The sequence below is a fragment of the Ahaetulla prasina genome, chromosome 3 (genome assembly GCF_028640845.1).
Source record: "Ahaetulla prasina isolate Xishuangbanna chromosome 3, ASM2864084v1, whole genome shotgun sequence".
Taxonomy (NCBI): Eukaryota; Metazoa; Chordata; class Lepidosauria; order Squamata; family Colubridae; genus Ahaetulla; species Ahaetulla prasina.
This window is the reverse complement of record NC_080541.1, coordinates 1,151,331-1,174,075: the sequence shown is the minus strand read 5'-3', so window position 1 is coordinate 1,174,075 and position 22,745 is coordinate 1,151,331. Positions and strand designations below refer to the sequence as shown.

General features: G+C 59.0%; 3 protein-coding genes across 8 annotated transcripts in view; 2 read left to right on the top strand and 1 right to left on the bottom strand.

Moving 5' to 3' along the window:
* Window positions 1-3,473: 3,473 nt before the first annotated feature.
* On the top strand, window positions 3,474-9,911 carry LOC131196362 (riboflavin transporter 2-like). Its single transcript, XM_058179109.1, has 5 exons — window positions 3,474-3,595; window positions 4,842-5,025; window positions 6,270-7,335; window positions 8,296-8,419; window positions 9,098-9,911. Exons 3-5 carry the CDS (start codon window positions 6,392-6,394, stop codon window positions 9,308-9,310), a joined length of 1,281 nt encoding a protein of 426 aa, XP_058035092.1. The 5' UTR covers window positions 3,474-3,595; window positions 4,842-5,025; window positions 6,270-6,391; the 3' UTR covers window positions 9,311-9,911.
* A 903-nt stretch (window positions 9,912-10,814) lies between these two features.
* LOC131196371 (uncharacterized) lies at window positions 10,815-16,028 on the top strand. Of its 4 annotated transcripts, XM_058179128.1 has the most exons (9): window positions 10,830-11,188; window positions 12,805-12,860; window positions 13,202-13,252; window positions 13,456-13,512; window positions 13,740-13,775; window positions 13,863-13,994; window positions 14,276-14,320; window positions 14,490-14,534; window positions 14,990-16,028. In XM_058179128.1, exons 1-9 carry the CDS (start codon window positions 11,016-11,018, stop codon window positions 14,995-14,997), a joined length of 603 nt encoding a protein of 200 aa, XP_058035111.1. In that variant the 5' UTR covers window positions 10,830-11,015; the 3' UTR covers window positions 14,998-16,028. The 4 variants fall into 4 exon arrangements, with proteins under 4 accessions (XP_058035113.1, XP_058035112.1, XP_058035111.1 ...); XM_058179130.1 differs by lacking the exon at window positions 13,456-13,512 and having other exon boundaries at window positions 10,815-11,188; XM_058179129.1 differs by lacking the exon at window positions 14,276-14,320 and having other exon boundaries at window positions 10,823-11,188.
* A 1,324-nt stretch (window positions 16,029-17,352) lies between these two features.
* The window catches only part of HSF1 (heat shock transcription factor 1), a 43,095-nt gene continuing 37,702 nt past the window's right edge, over window positions 17,353-22,745 (bottom strand). For 2 of the 3 annotated variants that reach the window (XM_058179086.1, XM_058179087.1), the window contains exons 9-14: window positions 21,329-21,550; window positions 20,000-20,095; window positions 18,895-19,000; window positions 18,732-18,797; window positions 18,344-18,413; window positions 17,353-18,095 (exon numbers count right to left, since the gene is read on the bottom strand). In XM_058179086.1, the coding sequence (XP_058035069.1) occupies window positions 17,890-18,095; window positions 18,344-18,413; window positions 18,732-18,797; window positions 18,895-19,000; window positions 20,000-20,095; window positions 21,329-21,550 (766 nt within the window). In that variant the 3' untranslated portion in view covers window positions 17,353-17,889. The remainder of the gene's footprint in view (window positions 18,096-18,343; window positions 18,414-18,731; window positions 18,798-18,894; window positions 19,001-19,999; window positions 20,096-21,328; window positions 21,551-22,745) is intronic. The other variant, XM_058179088.1, reaches the window with a different exon arrangement.

The following is a 22,745-nucleotide window of genomic DNA, read 5'->3' as shown; positions in this document are numbered from 1 at the left end:
AGGCAAGCATCATCCTGTGGGATCGGACAGGATTGTTGGCCCATTTGGACTTGTGAGTTTTCTTTTCTTCTTCTACCGTATTCTCTGATCCTCTCAGGGTGGCGTCCTCTTCAAATCTTGCATTTGCAGCCATCCTTCAGTTGGTTTATGAAGATGGTGGGCAGAACGGAGCAGAGAATGGAGTCCTGGAGGACCCCACTGCCTCTTCCCTTCCCAATGATGCAGAACCATTTCCAGGCAGACTTTTCAGGCGTTGCCCAACCAATTGGGGACCGGAGGCTGAAACATATGAAAAACAGTTGCAGGAACTGGGCCTGGCTAGTCTAGTGAAGAGAAGGACCAGGGGAGACAGGAGAGCAGTTTTTCAATATCTCAGGGGCTGCCACAAATAAGAGGGAGTCGAGCTATTCTCCAGACCCTCTGAGAGCAGGACAAGAAGCAATGGGTGGAAACTCATCAGGGAGAGAAGCAACCTGGAACTAAGGAGGAATTTCCTGACAGAATAATTAATAAGTGGAACAACTTCCCTGCAGAAGTTGTAAATGTTCCAACTCTGGAAATTTTTAAGAAGAAATTGGATAACCAATCAGAATCTCCTCTTCTGAAGTGGTGTAGGGTTTCCTGCCTGAGCAGGGGGTTGGACTAGAAGACCTCCAAGGTCCCTTCCAACTCTGATTCTATTCGATTCAATTGCAAATGCCCCAGGCTGAAGTACCACCTAGTGCCCCTCCCCCGCCCGCCTCATCCAGCCGGGCAGGGCAGGGCAGGGCAAGAGGACTTGGCCAAGTGAGCTCATCCCCTGGATGGACCCATGCCGGCTCCTGGTGACGGCCTTGGCCTTTCCTCCGCTGCCAGACGCCCCCTCCAAGGGTGCCTCCCCAGGACAGATCCGGACTCTCTGACTCAGGGGTTCCTGGGTTTGCCGCTTCCCCTTTTTGACCATTGAGGGATGATTTTTGTGCCCCTTAGAGGTTGTCCAGCGGGAGGTTTCAGAGACTCGGTTCAGCAGCCCTGAGATCACTTCGGCCGGCTCCGTCCACAGCCTGGACCTTGGCTTCCTTTGGGGGGGGGCCAGGGGAGTCCCCACAACAGCAGCGTCACCTGTCCCCAGCTGCATCCCCCTCCTGTCTCTTGAGAGAACGCAGCTCCAAACGGGCCCCCTTTGACCCCTTCCCCAAGAGAACCAGGGGGAGTTTAGAGCCAGGTAGTCCTCCACTTACAACAGTTCATTTAGTGACCGTTCACAGTTACAACAGATCCGAAAAAAGTGAGTTACGACCATATTTTCAAAGTTACCTTTGTAGCATCTCCTGATCATGTGATCAAAATTCAGATGCTTGGCAACTGACTCGTACTTATGACCGTTGCTCTATCTCAAGGTCATATGACCCCCTTTTGAGACCTTTTGACAAGCAGTTGGGGAAGCCAGATTCATTTAACGACTGGGTTACTCACTTATTAATTAATTAATTTATTTATTTATTTATATTTATATACCGCCATAACTCCCTAAGGACTCAGGGCGGTTCACAGGCAGTTAAAACACATATAAATACAGATTAAAAACAACAATTAAAAAACTTATTCTATAGCCTAATTTTTAAAACAATATAAATAATAAAAACCCCTTAAAACCAATTTTTTTAAAATCTAATCCAGTCCCGCACAGATGAATAGGTGTGTTTTAAGCTCGCGACGAAAGGTTCGGAGGTCCGGAAGTTGACGAAGTCCTGGAGGGAGTTCGTTCCAGAGGGTGGGAGCCCCCACTGAGAAGGCCCTTCCCCTGGGTGTCGCCAGACGGCACTGCCTAGCTGACGGCACCCTGAGGAGTCCCTCTCTGTGAGAGCGCACGGGTCGGTGAGAGGTATTTGGTAGCAGTAGGCGGTCCCGTAAATAGCCCGGCCCTATGCCATGGAGCGCTTTAAAGATGGTCACCAACACCTTGAAGCGCACCCGGAAGGCCACAGGTAGCCAGTGCAGTCTGCGCAGGATAGGTGTCACACGGGAGCCACGAGGGGCTCCCTCTATCACCCGCGCAGCCGCATTCTGGACTAACTGAAGCCTCCGGATGCCCCTCAAGGGGAGCCCCATGTAGAGAGCATTGCAGTAATCCAGGCGAGACGTCACGAGGGCGTGAGTGACCGTGCATAGGGCATCCCGGTCTAGAAAGGGGCGCAACTGGCGCACCAGGCGAACCTGGTAGAACGGTCTCCTGGAGACGGCCGTCAAATGGTCTTCAAAAGACAGCCGTTCATCCAGGAGAACGCCCAAGTTGCGCACCCTCTCCATCGGGGCCAGTGACTCGCCCCCAACAGTCAGCCGAGGACTCAGCTGACTGTACCGGGATGCCGGCATCCACAGCCACTCTGTCTTGGAGGGATTGAGCTTGAGCCTGTTTCTCCCCATCCAGACCCGTACGGCTTCCAAACACCGGGACAGCACTTCGATAGCTTCATTGGGGTGGCCCGGTGTGGAAAAGTACAGCTGGGTGTCATCAGCGTACAGCTGGTATCTCACACCGAAGCCACTGATGATCTCACCCAGCGGCTTCATATAGATGTTGAACAGAAGGGGCGAGAGAATCGACCCCTGCGGCACCCCACAAGTGAGGCGCCTCGGGGCCGACCTCTGCCCCCCTGTCAACACCGTCTGCGACCGGTCGGAGAGATAGGAGGAGAACCACCGATAAACGGTGCCTCCCACTCCCAATCCCTCCAACCGGCGCAGCAGGATACCATGGTCGATGGTATCAAAAGCCGATGAGAGATTTAACAGGACCAAGGCAGAGGAGCAACCCCTATCCCTGGCCCTCCAGAGATCATCCACCAACGCGACCAAAGCCGTCTCAGTGCTGTAACCGGGCCGGAAACCGGACTGGAACGGGTCTAGATAGACAGTTTCCTCCAGGTGGAGGGGAAACTGACATGCCACCATACTCTACAACCTTCGCCGCGAAGCGAAGGTTGGAGACTGGACGATAATTACCTAAGACAGCCGGGTCCAGGGAAGGCTTCTTGAGGAGAGGCCTCACCACCGCCTCTTTCAAGGCGGCCGGAAAGACTCCCTCCAACAAGGAGGCACTCGTAATCGCCTGGAGCCAGCCTCGTGTCACCTCCTGAGTGATTGCAGTGATTCACTTAACAATTGTGGCAAGAAAGGTCATAAAGTGGGGCAAAACTCAACAACTGTCTCACTTAACAACAGGAATTTTGGCCTCAATTGTAGTTGTAAGTTGAGGACTAGCTGCATGAAAAGGAAATAAGGCTGACTGCCTTGTTCATGACAGGAAACACAAAATAATAGGGCTTAAAAACGGGAGACGGCCGAGTGTTGGGGTCCAACCGTCTCTTGGGCTGTTGCCTGGAGAGTGAACGCCTCCCCCCCCCGCCTCCAGGGACCAGAGGCCGGTTTCCTTTGAGGCCCAGCCTTGCCCAGAGCTGCCCCCCCGAACACCACGCCCTCTGGGCAGGGCACGGGTGGCGTCTGCGGAGCCAGGGAAGCCGATCTCCAGATAGGAAGGGAAGGCAGACGCTCCCTCCTGCCCAGCCGCTGCTTAGGGCAGTCCCTGGGGTGAGTCGGAGGCTCCCTCCGTCTGGTAAGAGGCAGCCTGGGGAGGGCTGGGGGCTGCTGAAGGTGCGGGTGCCCTTCCTCCCCGTTCCCCAGCAGGAGCAGGTCCTGTGGCAGCAGGGAGGGCGCTCTCCTGGCAGGTGGCCATGTTTGATGCCCCACAGGAAACCGGCTGGGCTTCTGACCGGGCTGCCCCCTTTGCTGCCTTGGCCCTTCTGGGCAAACGGCTCCTGCGGTTCCTTTCGGGTCTGCGGGGGTTGAGGGGGAGTTCGGGGAAGGTGACACTTCGCTTCCTCTGAGAAATAAACAGGATGGGTTTGCATCTCTCAAGATTTACATATGGTAGCCCACCTAAAGGTTTCCCCTGCCCAGTTGTGTCCGACTCTGGGCGTGGTGCTCATCTCCGTTGTACGAAGACACTTCTGTGCTCATGTGGTCGGCATGACTATACACTGAGGCACACGGAACGCTGTCACTTTCCCACCAAAGTGATACCTATTAATCTACTCGCATTGGCAGGCTTTCAAACTGTTAGATGGGCAGGAACTGTGGCAAGGATGCACAGTGCTCGGGTCTTGAACCCAGGCTGGCAGCTCCGTGCCTTTAACTGCTGAGCCGTGGCATTCCCCCACCCACCCACCCACCCCACCCACAGCACACATATACCATCCCTTGTTTTGGACTGTGGCCGGTGCTCCCCAGCTGTCAGTCTTCCCCAGAAAAGCAGGCAGGAAGCGCAAGCAAAGGAATTAATTCTACCTCACCGCAAGGCTCCATGAACAGAGGCCTGCAAGTCGGAAAGAACAAACTTCCTCGGCCGCTTAATAACTGCTTGTCCTTCCTCTGACCATTAAGCGACTGGGGGCTCCTGCCTCTCTTCTCTGGTGGTTTCCTGGGCAGCCTCCCTTCCCCTCGTCCCCCAAGGCCACCCACCCTCCCCAATGCACCGCCCCTCCCTGGCCTAGAAAGGAGGGCCTGCAATAGCCCCACACCAGCGCAAAGGACAAGGAGCTGGTGGGAGATCTCCAAGGGGAGCCGGGTAGATCTCTGGTCACCCCAGCACTGCATGGCAAATGGGCTCCCCGTTGGTCTTGCTTTGCACGAGGCAGCTGCATGGTGGGTTCCCCTCGTGTCCCTCAGGCCTGGCTGGCTATGAAGGTGGGGAGGCAGACCCATGGCACAGCCACCAGAGGTCAGATTGTCAAAGAGTCAAGCTGGAGCCAGCGCTGGGCTTTTACAATATATTTTTTTGGGGGGGGCTTTTGCTTTCAAAGGGTGGTTCACTGGATCCTGGCCAAGAATTGCTGGCCTGGCCTGAAGGAGACGGGAAGAAGCTCTCTGGCCCAAACCTTCTCTCCCTGCTTGAGAGGAGGAGGAGGAGGAGGAAAAAAATTGGAACTGCCACTATTAACATTAACATAAGCCATGTTTTGAAAGCCAGCAGACCATTCAGATACGGTGAGAGGATGCAGACAACCTGAAAAGTTCCTGGGGCCGCTTGCAGTGAATTACGCCTTTCAGTAAAGGAGAGCAAGGCCATTGGAAGAATCCTTGTTGTTGGGATGGGCCCTCTTGATGCTTCAGGGCATAACTGCTTCCCCCATGCTAGTCAGCTGCTGTTTGGGATGCCTTTTAATGCATCCTGCTCAGACAGCTGACTCGCAGAGGGAGGAGGAGGAGGGGGGGGTGACCTCTTCTGCGTCAGCCTGCCCTTCAACAGGAAGAGCCATAAGGGCCAGCAGATGGAAGGTGGATTTAGTGCTATTTCGGAAAAGAGATAAACCTGTAGTCAGAGAGCTGCTGGTTGACCCAAGAAGAGCAGAGGAGAGCTTTGCAAAGGACTTCCAGAATTCCCCAGCCAGCAGGAAAAACGTTGCCTTAGGCCACGGATGTCCAGCCTTGGCCCCTGCAAGACAGCTGGCTGGGGAATTCTGGGATTTGAAGTCCGCGCATCTTGAAGGGCCCAAGGTTGGACGTGTCGCGCAGCTAACCCCACCTCCCTTGTCTGCTCTGGCTGGGGAAGCCTGTGCAGAATTGCCTGCAGGGAAAGTGCCTTTGTGCCCAGACCAGAGATGGCGCAGGTGGAAAGCCCCATGGATGGGAGGGGGCAGATGGGCACAGCTGAGCTTGGCTGGGGAGGGAGGGAGGGAGCCTCGCAGGACAAACCATTCCTGTCTTTGATCAGTGCAGCCATTTCAACTGCAGAGAGATGCAGCTACAACACGGCTAATCTTCAACTTATTAGTGACCATTCAAAGTTACGTCATCACTGGAAAAAGCGACATGACCGTTTTCCACACTTGTGACCCCTGCAGCATCCCCACGGTCATATGATCAAAATTTGACCACTGATTCATATTTATGACGGTTCCAGTGTCCCGGGGGTGGCGTCATGTGATTCCCTTTTGAGAACTTCTGACAAGCAAAGTCAAATGGGAAGCCAGATTCACTTAATAGCTGTGTTATTAATTTAACAACCGTGGTGATTCACTTAATAGCTGTGGCAAGAAAGGTCATACAATGGGGCAAAATTCACTTAACAAGTAGATGTTTTGGGCTCAATTGTGGTCGCAAGTAGAGGATTACCTGCATTTTAACAAAAAAAAAGACCTATTTCTCTGATTTCCACGGTGCTGAACTGTGTTTTATTTATTAACTGTCCCCCTGTTTCTTCCCTTTTACTCTTCCTTTATTTCCTGCAGCGAAATAAAATCCAGGAGCAGAAGAGCCTCTGGCACCCCACAGCCTTGGCACAAGTGGATTCGGGCATCTCATACTATTGTTCCAGAAGCTGCAACAACCTGAGCACAGCCCGCTCGGAAGCATGGGCCTCTTAGTCCACCTGCTGGTCTGCCTGCTGGGCACCAGCTCCTGGGTGGCCATCAATGGCGTGTGGGTGGAGCTGCCACTGATTGTGCCCCACGTGCCCGAGGGCTGGCTCCTGCCCACCTACATGACCATCATCATCCAGCTGGCCAACCTGGGGCCCCTGGCCTTCACCCTGGCGCACCGCTTCCTCCGGGGCCGGGCCAATGAGGTGGGCGTCATTTACGGGCTGCTGGCCCTGGGCTGCCTGGGCTGCCTGCTGCTGGCCTTCTTCTGGCAGGAGACGCGACCGCTGGGTGCCTCCCAGCATAGCCTGGCGCTGCTGGTGCTGCTCTTCTTCCTGGCCCTGGTGGACTGCACCTCCTCCGTCACCTTCCTGCCCTACATGCACCGTCTGCCACCTCGGCATCTCACCAGCTACTTCGTAGGCGAGGGGCTGAGCGGCCTCCTCCCGGGGCTGGTGGCGCTGGGGCAGGGGGCCAGTGCGGCTCGCTGCGTCAACGCCAGCCTGGTGGAAAACGGCACCACGGAGCTGCGGGCCGAATACCAGGAGGGCCGTTTCTCCGTCTCCACCTTCTTCCTCTTGCTGAGCTCCATGATGGCCTTGAGCCTGGCGGCCTTCCTCGTCCTCAACCACCTGCCGGGGTTGGCAAAGGGGTACCGTGTTCAGCAAGGGAGCCCGGATGGCGCAGCAGCCACGGTGACGGCACATTGCATGCTCAGGACCATCGACTCTGGCTGTGGCACAGTCTACTCCTGTGCCCAGAAGGCCTGCATCTTTGGGCTGATGGCCTGGGCCAACGCGCTGACCAATGGCCTCCTCCCCCCGCTGCAGTCCTACTCCTGCCTGCCCTACGGCCGCCCCGCCTACCACCTGTCAGCCACCTTGGGCAGCCTGGCCAACCCACTGGCCTGTTTCCTCGGGATATGCCTGGTCAGCAGGTGAGCCAGGAGAGGGAGCGGACGGAGCCATGCTAGAGAGACCCCAGCCACAGTCCCGGGCTGGGAACTGGCCACACATGGGCAACCCAGCAGGCCCCTGAGAACTGGTGGGGGGAGATTTCAATCAGGGGCTCTTTGGTGGATGATCTCCCTGCAACAGTGAAGACAGGGGGTGCCCCAAAACTCCCATTTCATTGGCCTCCTACATAGCTGCGCGGGGCACCCCTTACCCAAAGCGCTTATCTCCCAGCTGGAGGGCAGGAGTGACCACCAGGGAGGGGCCTTAGAGGGGTGTCCTCCTTTACCAAACCTGATCTGACTCTCAAGACCCTTGTTCAGGTAGACCCAGCCCAGACACTTGGATGCCCAAATGCCAATGCTGCACCTTCAAGGCAGCTGTGCAACTCAAGGTGGGCAGCCCACCTTTGTGGCCAGAGAATCCGCTGGGGTGGGGGGGCTGTCCTGCTTTGAGGAAAGGAGCTCCTAATGGCAGCTTCCTGTTTTGAGTGGTGTCCTGCCCAGCTTCCTCCCAGACCCCGAAAAAGGAGCCCCTTGGGGCCCCCAGGTCAATGGGACCCTCCCCATGTGGGCTTGTTTTCTCCTGGAAGAGGAAGGTGGCTCTCAGCAGAGCAGGCTGAGGTGGGCAGGAATGCAGAGGGGAGGGTGAAGGTGATGGAAGACCCCCTCCTCCCAGGGAACCTGGCCTATGCACCTAGAGGGAAATGACCATTTCATTTTGCACTGGTGGGAGGTGACAGCGCAGGAGGACCCCCCTCCCCAAAAATCCCAGGCTTTTCTGCCCTGAACAGACAGGCCCCACATTCCAATAGGCCTCCAAGCACAGGGATTTCTGAACTGGGGGCAGGAGTTGGGTTTCCCAGGCTGCACCTGGCAGGTAGATGACTTTGCAGTTGTGGGAATCACCCCCTGCCTCCTTCCCCACCTCTACCCCCCCTTCAGGTCTCTGAGGCTCCTGGCTTTCCTCTCCTTGGCTGGATCCCTCCTGGCCTGTTATATCATCAGCATGGCGGCTCTCAGCCCCTGCTCACCCTTCCTGCATTCGCCCCTCGGCAGTCTCCTCATCGTAAGTAGGAACGGAGCCCCCACCCCACCCCAGGAGATGCCCAACATTCCCCAAGGCTGCGGGGGGTGGGTGGGTGTCTCAGTGCCTGAGCCAAGCCTGCCCAGCCGGTCACTATCCCTGCTCTGGCCAAATTGACCGGGCCCATTCAGCTGCAGTGTGGCTTCTTTGCTTTGGTGTGTTGTGTGAATGCAGCCACCGTGGCTGGTGACAGTGAGGGGGTTGAGCTTGGCTAGTTGCGGCTTATTCAGAAAATCCTTTTGGTTCAAGTCAGTGATCTAGAATGGCAGAGCCACTTCCTTCAGCCTGCGGTTGGGCAGCTTCCAGTTCAACACACAATGCCGCACCTCACAACGACAACAGAGGAGGACAGCGGCACCTTTAATTGGGTTTAGTCTATTTTGGGACCGACTCCCCAGGAGGAAAGATTCCACCCACCCAGAGCAATTCAAGGAACAGGAGGGGAGGCTGTGCCTGAAGGGTTTGGGGGGGGGGGACCAAGGCCAGGGCTGCCCAAAGGGGCAGGGAATGCCTACAACTGTGCACGTGGTGGTCACGGCTGCCCAGGGTGGGGGATGCCTGAAGGGTCAAGCTGGCCACGCACAGCCATCCTGCTCCCTAGGGCAGCCCAGCATCCCTGCGACACCCAAGGCTTGACTGCTTCCCTCCCTTTTTGTTCAGGTCCTCTGTTGGGTCCTCTTCATCGGCCTCTTCTCTTACGTCAAGCTGATGATTGGGAAGATTCTGCGCGACGAGGGACGCAGCGCCTTGGTCTGGTGTGGGGCTGTGGTCCAGCTGGGCTCCATGGTGGGGGCTCTAATTATATTCCCTCTGGTCAGCATCTATGGCTACTTCCACTCGGGAGACCCCTGCAACTCCAGCTGCCCCAGCTAATGGCACCCTGGAGGGGCCCACCACCATTGGCCCTGCCACAAAAGCTGCCAAGAGGCCCCCTCCCCCCTCAGTCCTAGTTAGAATAGAGCTGGAAGGGACCTTGGAGGTCTTCTAGTCCAACCCCTGCTCAAGCAGGAGCTCCGATACCATTTCAGACAAGTGGCTGTCCAGTCTCTAATTGAAAATCTCCAGTGATGAAGCACCTACAACTTCTAGTGGCAAGCTGTTCCACTGGTTAATTGTCCTTACTGTTAAGAAGTTTCTCCTTAATTCCAGGTTGCTTCTCTCTTTTATTCGTTTCCACCCATTGCTGCCCTCAGGTGCTTTGGAAATTAGATTGACAACCCCCCCCCCATTTCTTTGGGGCAGCCCCTGAGATATTGGAAGACTGCTATCATGTCACCCCTGGCCCTTCTTTTCTCTAGACTGGCCAGTGGCCACACCCAAATCCTGCAACTGTTCTTCATAGGTTTGTCTTTAAACATCCTAGTTGCTCTTCTCGACACTTTTTCCAAAGTCTCCTTTTTTTTGTAATGTGTCCAAAATTGGACGGAGTATTCCAGGTGGATCCTTACCAAGGCTTTATAAAGCGGTACTAATACTTCATGTGATTTTGATTCTATGCTGCCCCTCCCCCCGTTTCAGGTCAGCCTCAGCGGGAGGTGGGCTGGCAACAGTCGGGTCTCCTCTTTATTGCTGTCCCTTTTCTATATCCAGCTGATCCTCTATGTGGCATTTAAGCTCCATTTTCTTTTGCTGCAAATTTATATAAGGTTGGCAGGTCTTTTTAAAGATGTCCAGCTGTTCTCTGCTTTCTTTCACAAGAGCAAAGGGGGGGGGGTTCGTTTTCCAGAGCAGCAGAATTGCATCGATTTTACAATTCCATCTTTGTGGGTGGGGGCAGAGTCAGCAGTCAGAATGAGCAAAATCTTCATTGATGAGTCTGGGGGCTACAGGCTAGACTGGGAAAGTCAAACACACACAGACAGCTTCTCTACTATTGCTACCAAGGATCACCCCTCCCCCTCCCCGGGTCAAAGGTCATCACTCAGTAGCCAGGGCAAATTTCACCCTGATTCAGTTCAGGCAGACTTCCAAATTTGCAGGGCAGACTCGGGGTTCCAAACCACAGTCCCCTCCCACCAAGGGAGTGCTACTGCCATCCCAGCCCCATTTGCTTTTCAGGGGGGGGGGGCGGGCACGCTTGAGCAAGTACTTGGAGGTAGACTGCAGTGCTGCCCAGGGCCACCAGAGGGCAGTAGGGCCCGCCAAAGAACTCAGAGCCGGTTCTGGGGGGGGACGACAACGGGCCCATTTTAGGCAAGTGGGTCGTCAGCCCAGGCTGATCAGGCTGCCGAAAGCCTCGGAAGGAAAAAGGAAATGGGGCGCCCTCTCCTCTTCCAGGTGTCCTCCCTCTCCAGCTAAGGTTTTGCCGGCCGGGCATCACTACAGGGTCAGTTGGCCATCTGGCTGCCCCGGGACCCCAGCAGGCAGTTTGGAGGTCTGCGGCGGGGTGGGGTGGGGGGCTAGCCGTCGGTCCCAACGTCGTGCCCTCCAAAGACCCTCCACCTGTGGGCTCCCCTTTCGCTTGTGGGGCAGAGCTCCGCGCTGGGCGAGGGGGTGTCAGGCGAAGAGGGCAGAGCCGGGAGGGAAGCCGCCCTGCGCGTGATCCCCTCCAAGCAGCCGCCCCCCGCCCGCCTGGGCCATGACTCGGCTCCGCCAGCCCTCCCGCGCCAAGCGGCGACTGGGACCTCCACCTCCGCTTTTGGCCGCCGCCCTCGCATCCAGGGCGGCGGGAGGCTCGGCCGGCAGCTCCCAGGCTCGGGGAGGCGGGCGGGTGCCTACCTGGCCCCTCATTACGGGGGCGGACTCGGGCAGGTGAGTCCCGCTCCGCCCCGAGGGACCCTTTCAATTCAGACAAAGGCGCATTGAGCTTGGCAAAGGCCTCCTTGTTCTGCAGGGCCGGCGGGGCGGACCGGGGAGGGGGGTCCAGCGCCAGCTGATGGCGGGCAGATGCCGGGGGGTGGGCAGTGATCGCCCTCCTCGCGGGCCTCCTTGAGGTGTCCAAAGAGCACCAGGACCGTCCGGCCTTCGGTCGTGGAAGTGAGGCTGAGTTACCCGGCTGAGACCGGTCAGCCTGCCCCCGGCCCAGAGCAGGACCCAGGGCTGGGCTGGGCTGGGCTGGCTAAGAGGCCAGGCCGGAAAACGGGGCGGGGTAGTGGTGGTTGGCTGGGCTGATGAGCAAGAGCGGCCCCGAAGGAAGACCTGGGCACGCGAGAGAGAACGAGGCGTCCACCGGGGCCAGAGCTGCCGCCCAGGTCTAGCGCCAGAAAAGATGCCCAGCCACCCCCACCCGCCCCCGCTCCTTCTTTCCTTCCCTGCGCGGACCCGATTCTGACCTGCTGAGACCCGCAGGCAGGTGGGCCGGCGGGATAGGAGAGGCTGCCACTCAAGCCCTCCCGGCCCGGACTGAAGCCGCTTGAGAGCCGGACCGACACAAAGGGCGCTTTGTTCTCCCGGTTGCTCCTCCCGGCCGACTTTCGGGGGGGGGGGGCAGCACCCAGCACGACAATCCCCCGATTTCCAAACTATAGTTTGAGGAGGCGGCGGCCGAGGTTACAAATGAAAGACGCCAAACCCCTGGGGGCTGCAGAGGACGGGGGTTGGTGCGCCAACTGAGGCCCAGAGACCCGGCCTTGGGCAGGCAACTCTGAGCCCCTCGCCCCTCCCGCTCCCCTTCCACGGGCCCAGGGCCCGGCTGCTCCGAAGAAGGCGGAGGACAGTCGCCACATCAGCCGGGGCCCCACTGTTCCGGCTGCCCACCGCTCGCGTCGCCCGGGCTGGCTGGGCAATATGGGGCTTCCCCGAGCCCCGCAAGTGACCCTCCGGCTAACTGGGGGCCACCCTGATTTCGTAGCGACGGTTCCTTTTTGCCATCCTCGCCAGGACTCACCGCGGGGTGTGTGTGTGTGTGTGTGAGAGAGAGAGAGCGGCGATGCTAGGAAAAGGCCGGCTCGGCGCCCACCTGCCCCATGCTTGAGGGAGGGTCACGGCGGGCTTGCCGGCTCCCCCCGTTCTGCCAGCCAGGGATTGGCTGCTCCCCACCCGGCCTGGCCCCTCCCTGGCCCCCGAGGCCCATATAAGGCTCTCCGCCGGCCTTTCTGCCCAGTGGCATCATGCAGGCGCAGAACAGGTGGGCGCGCTTGTGTGGGGGGCGCCTGGGGCAGCGGAGGGGCTGGCAGAGGCAACGCCAGCCGCAGTGGCGCGCCCCGAGGTGGCTCGCAAAGCCCCTGGAGCGATCCCGGAGAGCGGGCAAGGGCTGCGGGATTCCCCGCCGTCCCGCGGCGCCTTCAGGAAGTACCCGAGCCGCTGGTCTCGCTCCTGCGCCGGTAGGAAGGGCGAGGCTGGGCCGGCTGGCCGGCTCTGCCGCCCACCGCCGCTCCCTCCGCCCGCCCGCTTGCCTTGACTCGCGGCCCTTCTGCTTTCCGCTGCAGGTTCCTGGCCCTCGCGGCAGCCTCGCTTCTGCTCCTGGCCGTGGTGGCTGCCGACGGTGAGATGCAGCCGTCCCCGCCTGGCAGCCTGTCCGGCGGCCTCCCCGAGACTTCGCTCTGACCCCTCCCTCTCCCGCGGGGCGGCGCGGGGGACTGTCCCCTACGGGAGTACCGCGCTAGAAAGGCTGCCATCGCCTGGGGGGCCGCTCCGCCTCCAGGGGCCTCTGAGCGCCCCTCTGAGCTGCTTCGATGGGTTCTAGCCTGGCTGTGCAGCCCTCCCCCCTTCAAGGAGGTCGAGAGGTTCCCCCCACTCCGTTCTCCCCCCACCTGCGACTGCCAAGCCCTCCTTCTTCCTCCCTGGTTCCAGGCGTTCGTTCCACTTGCCTCCCTCTTATTGCAGAGCCGCTGAGCTCGCCAGAGCCCACATCCTCAGCCAGCAGCCAGAGCCCAGGTATGATGTGGGGACCCCCCCACCCCCGGCCTGGCAGCTGATGGGTTCCTGGGCTGCCTCCACTTCTTCAGAATCCCTGAGACCCACCAGACGCGGGGGCTGGGGAGAAGGCAAGAAGCAAAAAGCAGCTTCTGACCCCCTGCAACAGTTATGGGGGAAATGTCCAGTGGGGGAGCCCAGTCCTTTCCTCTTCCCTTTTTCAGCGCCCCTGGCAAATTCTGAGCCCCTCATCACTGGCAAATCGGAGGCCTCTGGAGAAAGTAAGACACCCCGGAAAGCCAAAGCGGTCAAGAGGGGGAGGGGAAGGAAGCTCTTCAGGGAGAATCCCAGTTGACCTGTTTCCATCAGTTCCTTCAGTCCTAAAATGCAAGGCATTTTTCAATCAAATGCTGAATTGGGGGGGCAGGTGCAAATCTGCACCCTCCTCCAAGCTTTCTCTCATCCTTCTGCCAGGCGTCCTTTGAGGCCTCTTCCTCTCTCTCCACAGGTGAGATCGCCAGTCCTGTGGAGCAAGCAACGACAGGTAGGCCGCAGGACAGTCTGCTTTGGCTGGCTCCTGCCCTGGAAATTGCTCCCACCCCAGCCTTCCTCCCCGCTCTTTCTCGGGCAGGTGGGCCCCCCGTGAGCTTTGCGCAGGCCGATCGATCCCACACTGAGGAGATGAACGGGGACCTGCTGCACAGTGACGCCTCCAACCTTGGCTCCTTCAGCCTGGACCCCTTCCCCGGAGACGCACAGAGCGGTGGGTGGGCTGCTGCAGGGCAGGGCAGGGGGACTGTCCCACAGCTGGGAGGGAAGCCCCAAAGGCTGGCGGGCCCCGATTGGGCCGGACCAGGCTGCCCAGGGCTGCCCGGCCAGAGGGAGCTTCTCTGGGCATTTCCTCTCAAGCGTTTTTCCCAGAAAAACACAGCAGCTCTTCCTGGCTGGCAAAGCTACAAGCTGGGTGCCATCCTCCCCTGCCAACCGCCTTCGCCACGCTTTGGTGCTTGGGCAGGGAAGAGATGGGGGGCTTTGTTTCCACAGGCCCAGCCATGGAGGAGCCATCCCACTCCCACGAGTCCCAGGAAAGTAAGTCCTCCCTGGGTTGGGAATGCCAGGGAGCCCTTTGAGAGGAAGGGGCAGCTCTGGCACCATTCCTCCACCCAGTCTCTCAAGGGAAGGGCCCCCCACCTGGCTATGGGCTCGGGCTGGCCAGGGAGGGATGCTGTGCTTGCATCGTGGTCTCTTTTCTTTCCAGGCTTGGACCATGAAGTCGATTCAGAAGAGTCCCTGACATCCCCAGATAAGTGTCCCTGGCAGTGCTCTGCCCCCCCCCTCACTCCCTTGAAAGAGCAGGTTGCAAACCCTGTTGGGGGTCTTCTTCCCACCAGGTGGGGGAAAGAGGCCCTAGGTTTGCGAGGGGTGTGTGTGTGTGTCCTTGGTTGTCTTCCTGGTTGCCTCTTGTGGCTGCTGGGGGGCTTTCAGCAAGGTGCCCGACACCCAGGAATGCCCAAGTCAGTGGCCCAGCATGATTTACTTTGCTCTGGGGGAAGAGCACGGGGTCCCCGCTTGGACTGGCAGGCAGGAAAGCTCCCTGGGACTTGGGCGGGAGGTCTGCCAAGCAGAGCTCCGGTTGGGGGGCTCCTGGAGGCAAAACCCAGCTCTGTCCTGCCGAGCCCTCCAGGAGGGGGAATCCTAAGGGCCACCCCAGCTTCTTTCAAGGCAGGCAAGGTAATGAGGGCCTCTTCTCCTCCACAGGCATGTGAGGAGGGCTGCTGCCACCACCTCTTCCCACCCTCCCGAGATGCCCCGGTCGACTGCAAAGATCTGCCTGCTCTTGTGCTATCTAACCCGGATCCATTGTTTCAGCCATTCCCTGGTTCCTGCCACTAGGCCCAGAATAGGGGTGCTTGTGTGTGTGTGTGTGTGTGTGTGTGCAATTTGGGAAAGATGACAACGGCACCAGCATGTTCCTCTGATGTTGTGGCACCCTCGTTGGTGTCTTCTAAAAGGCCTCATGGCCAGAGGCTGCAGGGAAGGGCTAGAAGGGGCCTTGAAGGCCACTGGGCCAGCCCTCCTGGCCCTTTTAGGACTTATGGACCAACTCCCAGAATTCCTGAGCCAGCCATGCTGGGCTTCTGGGAGTTGAAGTCCACAAGCCAAAAGGGCGATTGTTCTCCCCACTTCTCTAAAGCATAGGTATCTATGTGCCCCCAACCACTTACTCATCAGCGCTTGGCAGCAGCAGCAAAGTGACCCTTTGGGGGGGAAGTAGGTGACCCCCAGCACCAAGCGGGCCCCACACCCAACTAAGCACCTCCAGGGCCTGATGCAGCTGCCCTTGCCTTTGCTTGGGGTGGTGTCTCCTTGAAGGGGAGGGGCTGGTGGGTGGGCCCCTGCTGAGTCTCCAGACAGCATTGTGCTCTCTTCTCATGGCCCTGGCTAGATCACCTAGGGCTGGGCTGGAAGATCTTCCCTCTCCAGGTGTGGGGAGGGGGGCCCAGGCCTGCAGAGGGAAGGGATTATGGGCCCAATTAACGGAGGTTTTCTGAGATGGAGATGAGACCCCCCCCGGAGGGCTCCAAGAAGGGTCTTCCTGGGTTGACAAGTGAGCCCCAAGGATTTTATGGAGTGGATGCCAAAACAGACCCGATCCACTGTGTCTGTCTAGAGCCCCACAGGCTGGGGAACCTGCAGTCCAGTGGCCATCTTTTTAAGATTTGGAGGTTGGATCTTGTGAAGGAGAATGCGAGGTTTGTTGAGGATGGATGGTGACCTGGTCAGGGGGGTGGGTGGGTGGGTGGGGGGTGTCTGCCTGTGCTCCAGTCTTCCCCTTGACCCTGCAGAGGTGGTGGGGGGCTCTGCCTTTGCTCTGGCTGGCTGCTCATTCAGCACCTCCCCTTCTGTGGAGACGGGCAGCCTCTGTAATCAATAAAGATGTACAAACCGCTCTGGGTCTCCGTGTTGCCACCCTCCGGCGTCACATTTCAGGTTCACTCATTGTGATTGTGGCCACAAATCCTGCTCTAGAAGCTAGAAAAAAGGAGTTACGAAGCCAGGCAGGACCTGCAACACAGGGGGGGGGGGAAGGAAACGCCCCTCTAAAATCAAGGGGTGGGGAGTGATTGAGTGTGGGTGGGGGAGGAAGGAACTGGGGCCAGGAGAAACCGCTGCTCATCCCAAGAGGCTCCAGGTGAGGCTCATCCTTTACCAGCATCCCCTCCTTGGGCAGCCCGGACCCTCCTTTCCCCTTCAGATGCGCTGCCCCCATAAGCCCCACCTGCTCATGGGGCCTGCTGGACAAAGGCTTGAGATGGAAGCCAAGGACCCAGCAGCTCGGGAGGACTGAAAGCAGGCTGGCCTCCTTGGCTGGAGGGGCCACCGGGGTGGGTGGGTGGGTGGGTGGGAAATCACAAGGTTGGCTGCAGTGTCTCGGTCTTGACCGCCTGCAGTGGCCCAGGGGCAGAAGCCGGCCAGGCCCCTCCAGAGCAACAGCTGCCTGGCTGGCCTCTGCGATAGGGTTGGGCAGGCAAAGGTAGCTGGGAAGCTGGAACCGGATGAGGCCAAGGCCGAGGCTGGGCAGACTGGCCAAAGAGGCCCCCACCTGCTGCCCTTTCTGGGCTGGGTGCCACCTGGTGCTGGTCATCTGCCAGCCTGGCCCGGGAAAGAGGAGACGAACGGCCAGCCCTGCAGCCAGATACGCGCCTAGGCAGCAGCCTGGCATTTAGTTTGGGAAAGCCGGGGTGACCCCGAGAGGGAAGGGGCCTGGCTTCTGCTTCCATGACCCCGAGATGCGGGCTGCATCCCCTTGTCAGATGCATTGAAGGGGCGGATTCTGCCAAGAACTTTTCAGAGCTGCAGGTGCAGTTGGAGTGAGTTAACGGGCACAAGCAAAAAACTGTAAGCCCAGCACAAGGGGAAGGGGTGTTATTCCCAAGGTCTCTGCCTGATTGGGACCAGGCCAGCCACTGCCTGACCCCCTCCTGAGCTGGCTGGCCGGCCGGCCTTCTCCCAAGTTCCCCTACAGAAGGAGCCGCTTCCGAACCCAAACTCCAGGAGGAGGCGTCCAAGGCAACAAAAGCTGATATCGGGATGGGCTGTTCCGTAGAGATATAGATATATTTGAGCATGTATATATAGATATTTATATTGTGAGAGAAAAGAGAGGAAGGGGCGGCTAGCGTCTTCTCTTATGTAAAAATTCAAAATACAATTTTTCTAGTAACAATCAAAATGTAAATGTACAAACCCTTCACTGCTAAGCCAAGGGAAATAAAATAAACCCCACTGGGGAAAAGTGGGGGCTGGGAAACCTTCTCACGGGGGTCCCCAGGAGCCAGGGCCGCAGCCGTCCCCCGGAGACCCCTCCACCCTTCGGCCGGCTGCTTGGAGGAGCCACGGAGCCTCTCGGACAGGCGGCTTTGCCTTCAAGACATGGAGAGTGACTGTCACGTAGGCGAGACCAACATCCTCTGGCCGCCACGGCCACGTCCCTCTGAGCCCCATGCCTGCCCTGGACCACTCTGTCAAAAGCAGGGCCCACGACACCGCCGTGGGAAGCATCCACGCAGCGACCCTCGTGTCCCGAAGGAGCTCAGCCCCACAGCAGGGCAGGCGGCGGCTGCGGCTGCGGCTGGCCTTCCCGGCTGAGCTGGCCCTTAGGAGACCGCTGGGTCCTTGGGCTTGGGGTGCTCCGTCTCAGAGAGCAGGGAGAGGCCAGGGTCCTCCAAGCAGTCCTCCCCCTCTGGGAAGCCGGGTCCTTCGCCCAGCTCGAAGAAAATGGGCACGTCCGTGCTGCCCACGTCCACCGTGTTGGAGTCCACCAGGAACAAGGGCTGGGCCGTGTAATGTACCAACTGTTTGCCTGGCAAGGCAGAGAAAACAGGCAGGGGACCCAGATCAGAGGGTGGGAAAGGCAGGAGCCCCAGAAGCCCCTGGATCGGGGAAGGGGGGTTAGCTCTGGCAACCAGGCCAACTTTCCTGTAGGAATACCCAGAATTCCTGAGCCAGCCACGGGGCAGACCTTTTGGCCTGCCCACCCCGGGGCCTCTTGGGGTCTCCCCAGTCAGCGCACCCCCTGCTCCAGCCGGCTCCTCTGGGCCCAGTGCCCACCTGCGTCTGCTGTGGCGTCTTCTCCCTCGGCTGGCTTCTGCTGCTCTTGGGAGGAGAGGAGCTCCTGGATCTGCAAAAGAGCCCCTCAGGGGTGAGACGCCGGGGGAGGGCGGAGCCCGAGGGCAGACCCCTCCCTCACAGATGCACTTAAGCATGAGACCACCTGCCTGACCCTGATCCCCATCCCACGTTGTTCCTGCAGCGGCCATTCTCAGTGCTCAGAGGAGGGGCCCCTTTGACTACAGAGCCCCCGGGGACTCCCACCGAAGGGAGCCTCTATAAGCTACGGCAGAGGCCAGTCCCTCTGAAGGGAAGGAAGCCCCCAGGTGAGGGAGGGAGGGAGGACCAAGGGGGCCGCTGGGGGTGGTCCCTGTAGAACCAGACTCACGCTGGCCAGGCTGCTGTCCAGATCCGGCAGGTTCATGTCTGTCACCCCCATGGAAGGGCTGAAGAGCTGTTGGGAGAGGAGGGGAAGGGGAGCCGGGGTTAGGGGAAGGGTCCGCTCGCCCTGAAGCCCACCCGCTGCCTGAGACTCCGGGAGGGCGGCTTACGTCCAGCAAGGCGCTTGTGTCCACGCTGAAGCTGTGGGTGGTCAGCATGTTCTGGAGGTGGTCCAGGCTGGAGTCGATGGTCTCCAAGTGCTCGCTCAGCTCATTCCTGGGGAGGCAAAAGGGCACCTCGTGGGGCGGGTGGGGGAGGAGGGCAGAAGACGCCACGGGCTCTACGGGCACTGCCTGCCAACACCACCAGCCTCTTCTTCCTGCTCCGGGATCTTCTGGGATGGAAGCACCAAGAAAGCCAGTGCCCGGGGCTCCACCTCCTCCTGCCATCAGCTGCCCAAGGGGTGGTTGTGCTGCCTCGGGGTCCCTGAATCCACGTGTAAGAGGGCACTCAGCAGAGCCGCTCTGCAGTGGCAGCCCCTCCCAAGACCCAGCAGAGCCCCAAGGAGGTGCGAGGGGAGGGGAGGGAAGGCTCGGAGGACCACTGCCTGCCTGGCCAGGGACGATGCCCCCTTGACTCCTCTGCTGGGGGGGGGGGTGTCTGTGTGTGAACAGAAGCCTGGGCCACCCCCCCCTCAGGATAGGGAGAGGCCAGCTGGGCCCCTAACAGCTGCGTAATCCACCCAGGGCCCTCTTCTCAGCAAGTCAGCTTGAGCGGGACCACCAAACAGGATGGGCCTGGACGCTCCCTCCTGTTCCTCTCCATCTCTTTGGCTCGACCACCCCTGGGGACCCCCCTCCCCAATCCGGAGAGCCTTCAAGAGAGCCCCAGGCCTGGAAGATGTAAGACCCCCTTCCTTGGGCTCAAGGGTGCTCAAGGGTGCCAAGGCCAGCTGGTTGGCGATTCCCCAAACTCCAGGAACGGCTGCCCTCTGGGTCAGCCCAACCCTATTCTGACCAGCAGCCAGGCCCCCTCGGCCCTCCAAATGGAGGTCGAGGGGGGGGGTGTCCTTGCTGCAAATTCAGGGTCTGTCCTCAATGGGGTGAGCAAGGCTGCATCACTGGCGCTGGAGGACCCCCATAAAACTCTGCCAGCTGCGAGGGCGAAGCAGCCGCCCCCCTTCGGCCCGCTTCCCTGGACTTCTCCCTCTCAGCTCCCTGCCCCATCTCCCCACACGGCTCCTGAGGGGGCAGCCACGGCTGAGGAAATGCTAACCCTTGCTGTGGTCTGCAGTGCAGAGAGGAAGAGGAGGAGGAGGAAGGGCTGGGGAAAAGACAGGTGACCTCAGACATCTGCGGAGCACGACCCACACTGAAAGATACAAGAAGAAGAGTCGATGGAGACCCACAGAGGGGTCGCCTGGAGGGAGGAAAGAGCCCAGGGCTTGACCAGCCAGAGAGCTGCTGCTGAGTGGCAGGGAGAAGGCGGCACCGAGGGGGGTGCGGAGCAGAGATAAGCCGGTGGGGAGAAGGAGATGCCACGAACACAACAGGGGGCTCCCCCCACAAGGGCAGGGCGCCTCGCAATTTGTCACAGGAGGGGCTTCCTTGCCCGTTGCTCGGACAGGACAATGCAGTGAGCAGCAGTCGAAGGGCCCTTAAAGTTGCCCATTTCTGCCCCTTGCAGGGCCCGAGCGAAGGTCTCCCCAACAGCTGAGGCCCAGCCTTCTCACCACGGACTCATCCTGGCAGGGAGAAGGCGGCACCGAGGGGGTGCGGAGCAGAGATAAGCCGGTGGGGAGAAGGAGATGCCACGAACACAACAGGGGACTCCCCCCACAAGGGCAGGGCGCCTCGCAATTTGTCACAGGAGGGGCTTCCTTGCCCGTTGCTCGGACAGGACAATGCAGTGAGCAGCAGTCGAAGGGCCCTTAAAGTTGCCCATTTCTGCCCCTTGCAGGGCCCGAGCGAAGGTCTCCCCAACAGCTGAGGCCCAGCCTTCTCACACCACGGGACTCATCCTGGCAGGGAGAAAAGGAGGCTTTCTCCAAAAGATGCCACCCCAGACTGAGTGGGCTCCCTCTGGGTGGGTGAGCGTCCTGGGGGCATCCCTCTACTTCTTGGGCCTTAGCCTTTAGGGGGCTTTGAACCTCACAGCCCAGAGAGGGCTCAGAAGCGGCACCCTTTCTGCCACAGACGCCCTCGCCCAAGGGACCCCCGTCCATCTTGTCCAGGCCATCTCCTACAACCATAGAGGCTGGAAGTCGGCTCTACCTGGCTCTGGAGCTGCTCCAGCTCAGAAGACAACACAGCCTCCCCACTCCCCATTCAGGCTCTGGCGTGTCCCACTCCCCCCAGTGCAGAAGGGCCTTTGGGGTCCTTCCTGGCCTGCTTGTGTGAGCCCCATAAGGCCCACTAGGTCAGGGGTCTCCAACCTTGCAAGTTTAAGACTTGTGAATTCTGAGAGTTGAAGTCCACAAGTCTTACAGCTGCCAAGGCTGGACATCCCTGGATGACAGCAAACTTATAGGTGGAGCTCGGGAGTCCGGCTGGTGGGCAAGAGGGGATGGGACCCCCCGCCCTGGGCTTGATGCCCCCCACTTACTTGTCAAGGCAGGCCACGCTGAGGCACTTTTCGTGGGGCTGTGCTCGGGTGCCGTGGGTGGGAGGGGCTGTGGAAGAAGTGCTGCTGGCCTGCTCCTCTCGGAAGATGGAGTCGATGAAGGCAGAGGGCGAGAGGGGGGTGCCCAGGGGGCTGACGTCCTCTGCGGCAGGGCTGCACGAGGGGCTCGGGGGCTCTTCTTTGATATGGACCACAGGGCTGCTCCTAAGACAGTCCGGGAGACGAGGGGAAGGGAGAGAAGCAATGAAGGCAGGCAAACTGGCCAGGCAAAACACCAGGGGCTTTAAGGACGAGGCTTGTGGCTTCAGGCAAGAATGGGGAGGGTCCCACCACCATAGAGCTACCCACCCACCCCCAACTGATTTCTCCTCTTCTTAAGGGCAAAGGTATCAGCCACTGAAGGGCCTGAAGGGGGAGAGCAAACCCTGGGCACCGATAATGGAATAACAGAATTGGAAGGAGCCTTGGAGGTCTCCAACCCCCTTCTCAAAAGCAGACCCTACGCCATTTCAGACAAGTGAAATGTTCTTTTATGTACACTGAGAGCCTATGCACCAAGACAAATTCCTTGTGTGTCCAATCACACTTGGCCAATAAAGAATTCTATTCTGTTCTATTCTATTCTATTCTAATTCTAATTCTAATTCTAAAAGTGGCTCTCCAGTCTCGTCTTAAAAACTTCCAATGATGGAGCTGCCACAACCCCTGGAGAAAAGCTATTGCACCAGTTACTTGTTCTCCCTATCAGGAAATTCCTCCTCAGTTCCAGGCTGGCTCTCTCCTTGCTTACCTGCTTCTCTTGCCTTCAGGGGCTTTGGAGAACAGCCCCTGTCCCTCCCTCGTCTTTGTGGCAGCCCCTCAAATATTGGAAGATGCTATCATGTCACCCCTAACCCTCCTCTTCCTTTTCATTGAACTAGACATACCCAATTCCTGCTATTGTTCTTCATATATTTTAGCCTTCGGTTTTCTAATCCTCTTTGTTGCTCTTCTCTGCACTTTTTCTAGAGTTTCAACATCTTCTTTACATCATGGCAACCATGAAGGTGGAGGGGACGTCCAGTGTTCACACTCCAGCAGCTCCAAAGATGGAAAAATGGAGCAGAACTGACCCATGTTGGAAAGCAACTGGATCCCCTTGAGAAGCAGGAGCTCCTGTCTGGCCATAAATGACCTACGTGCCATGGCCGCATCCGTTGGCAGGGTGAAGGGTGGGGGAGCGGAAGCAATCGGAGGCTGGGGTCTTCACAGCCCTGAATCCAGGGAACACTGGGCAGGGGACCGAGCAGGCCACTGCCCTGTCAGGGGCCGTTCTCCTGGACCCAGAGTCCCCTTGAGGCTGAGCAGCATGGGGGAAGGGCTTCTGGGCAGATGAGGCAAAGCAGCCTCAGAGCCTGTG

Coding starts and splice junctions, on each gene's coding strand:
- LOC131196371 (XM_058179128.1), top strand. CDS start 11,016: ATGACTCGGCTCCGCCAGCCCTCCCGCGCCAAGCGGCGACTGGGACCT. Junction 11,189..12,804: donor ACGGGGGCGGACTCGGGCAG/GTGAGTCCCGCT, acceptor TTTCCGCTGCAG/GTTCCTGGCCCTCGCGGCAG. Junction 13,995..14,275: donor CCCCGGAGACGCACAGAGCG/GTGGGTGGGCTG, acceptor TTGTTTCCACAG/GCCCAGCCATGGAGGAGCCA.
- LOC131196362 (XM_058179109.1), top strand. CDS start 6,392: ATGGGCCTCTTAGTCCACCTGCTGGTCTGCCTGCTGGGCACCAGCTCC. Junction 7,336..8,295: donor GGGATATGCCTGGTCAGCAG/GTGAGCCAGGAG, acceptor CCCCCCCTTCAG/GTCTCTGAGGCTCCTGGCTT. Junction 8,420..9,097: donor CCCTCGGCAGTCTCCTCATC/GTAAGTAGGAAC, acceptor CTTTTTGTTCAG/GTCCTCTGTTGGGTCCTCTT.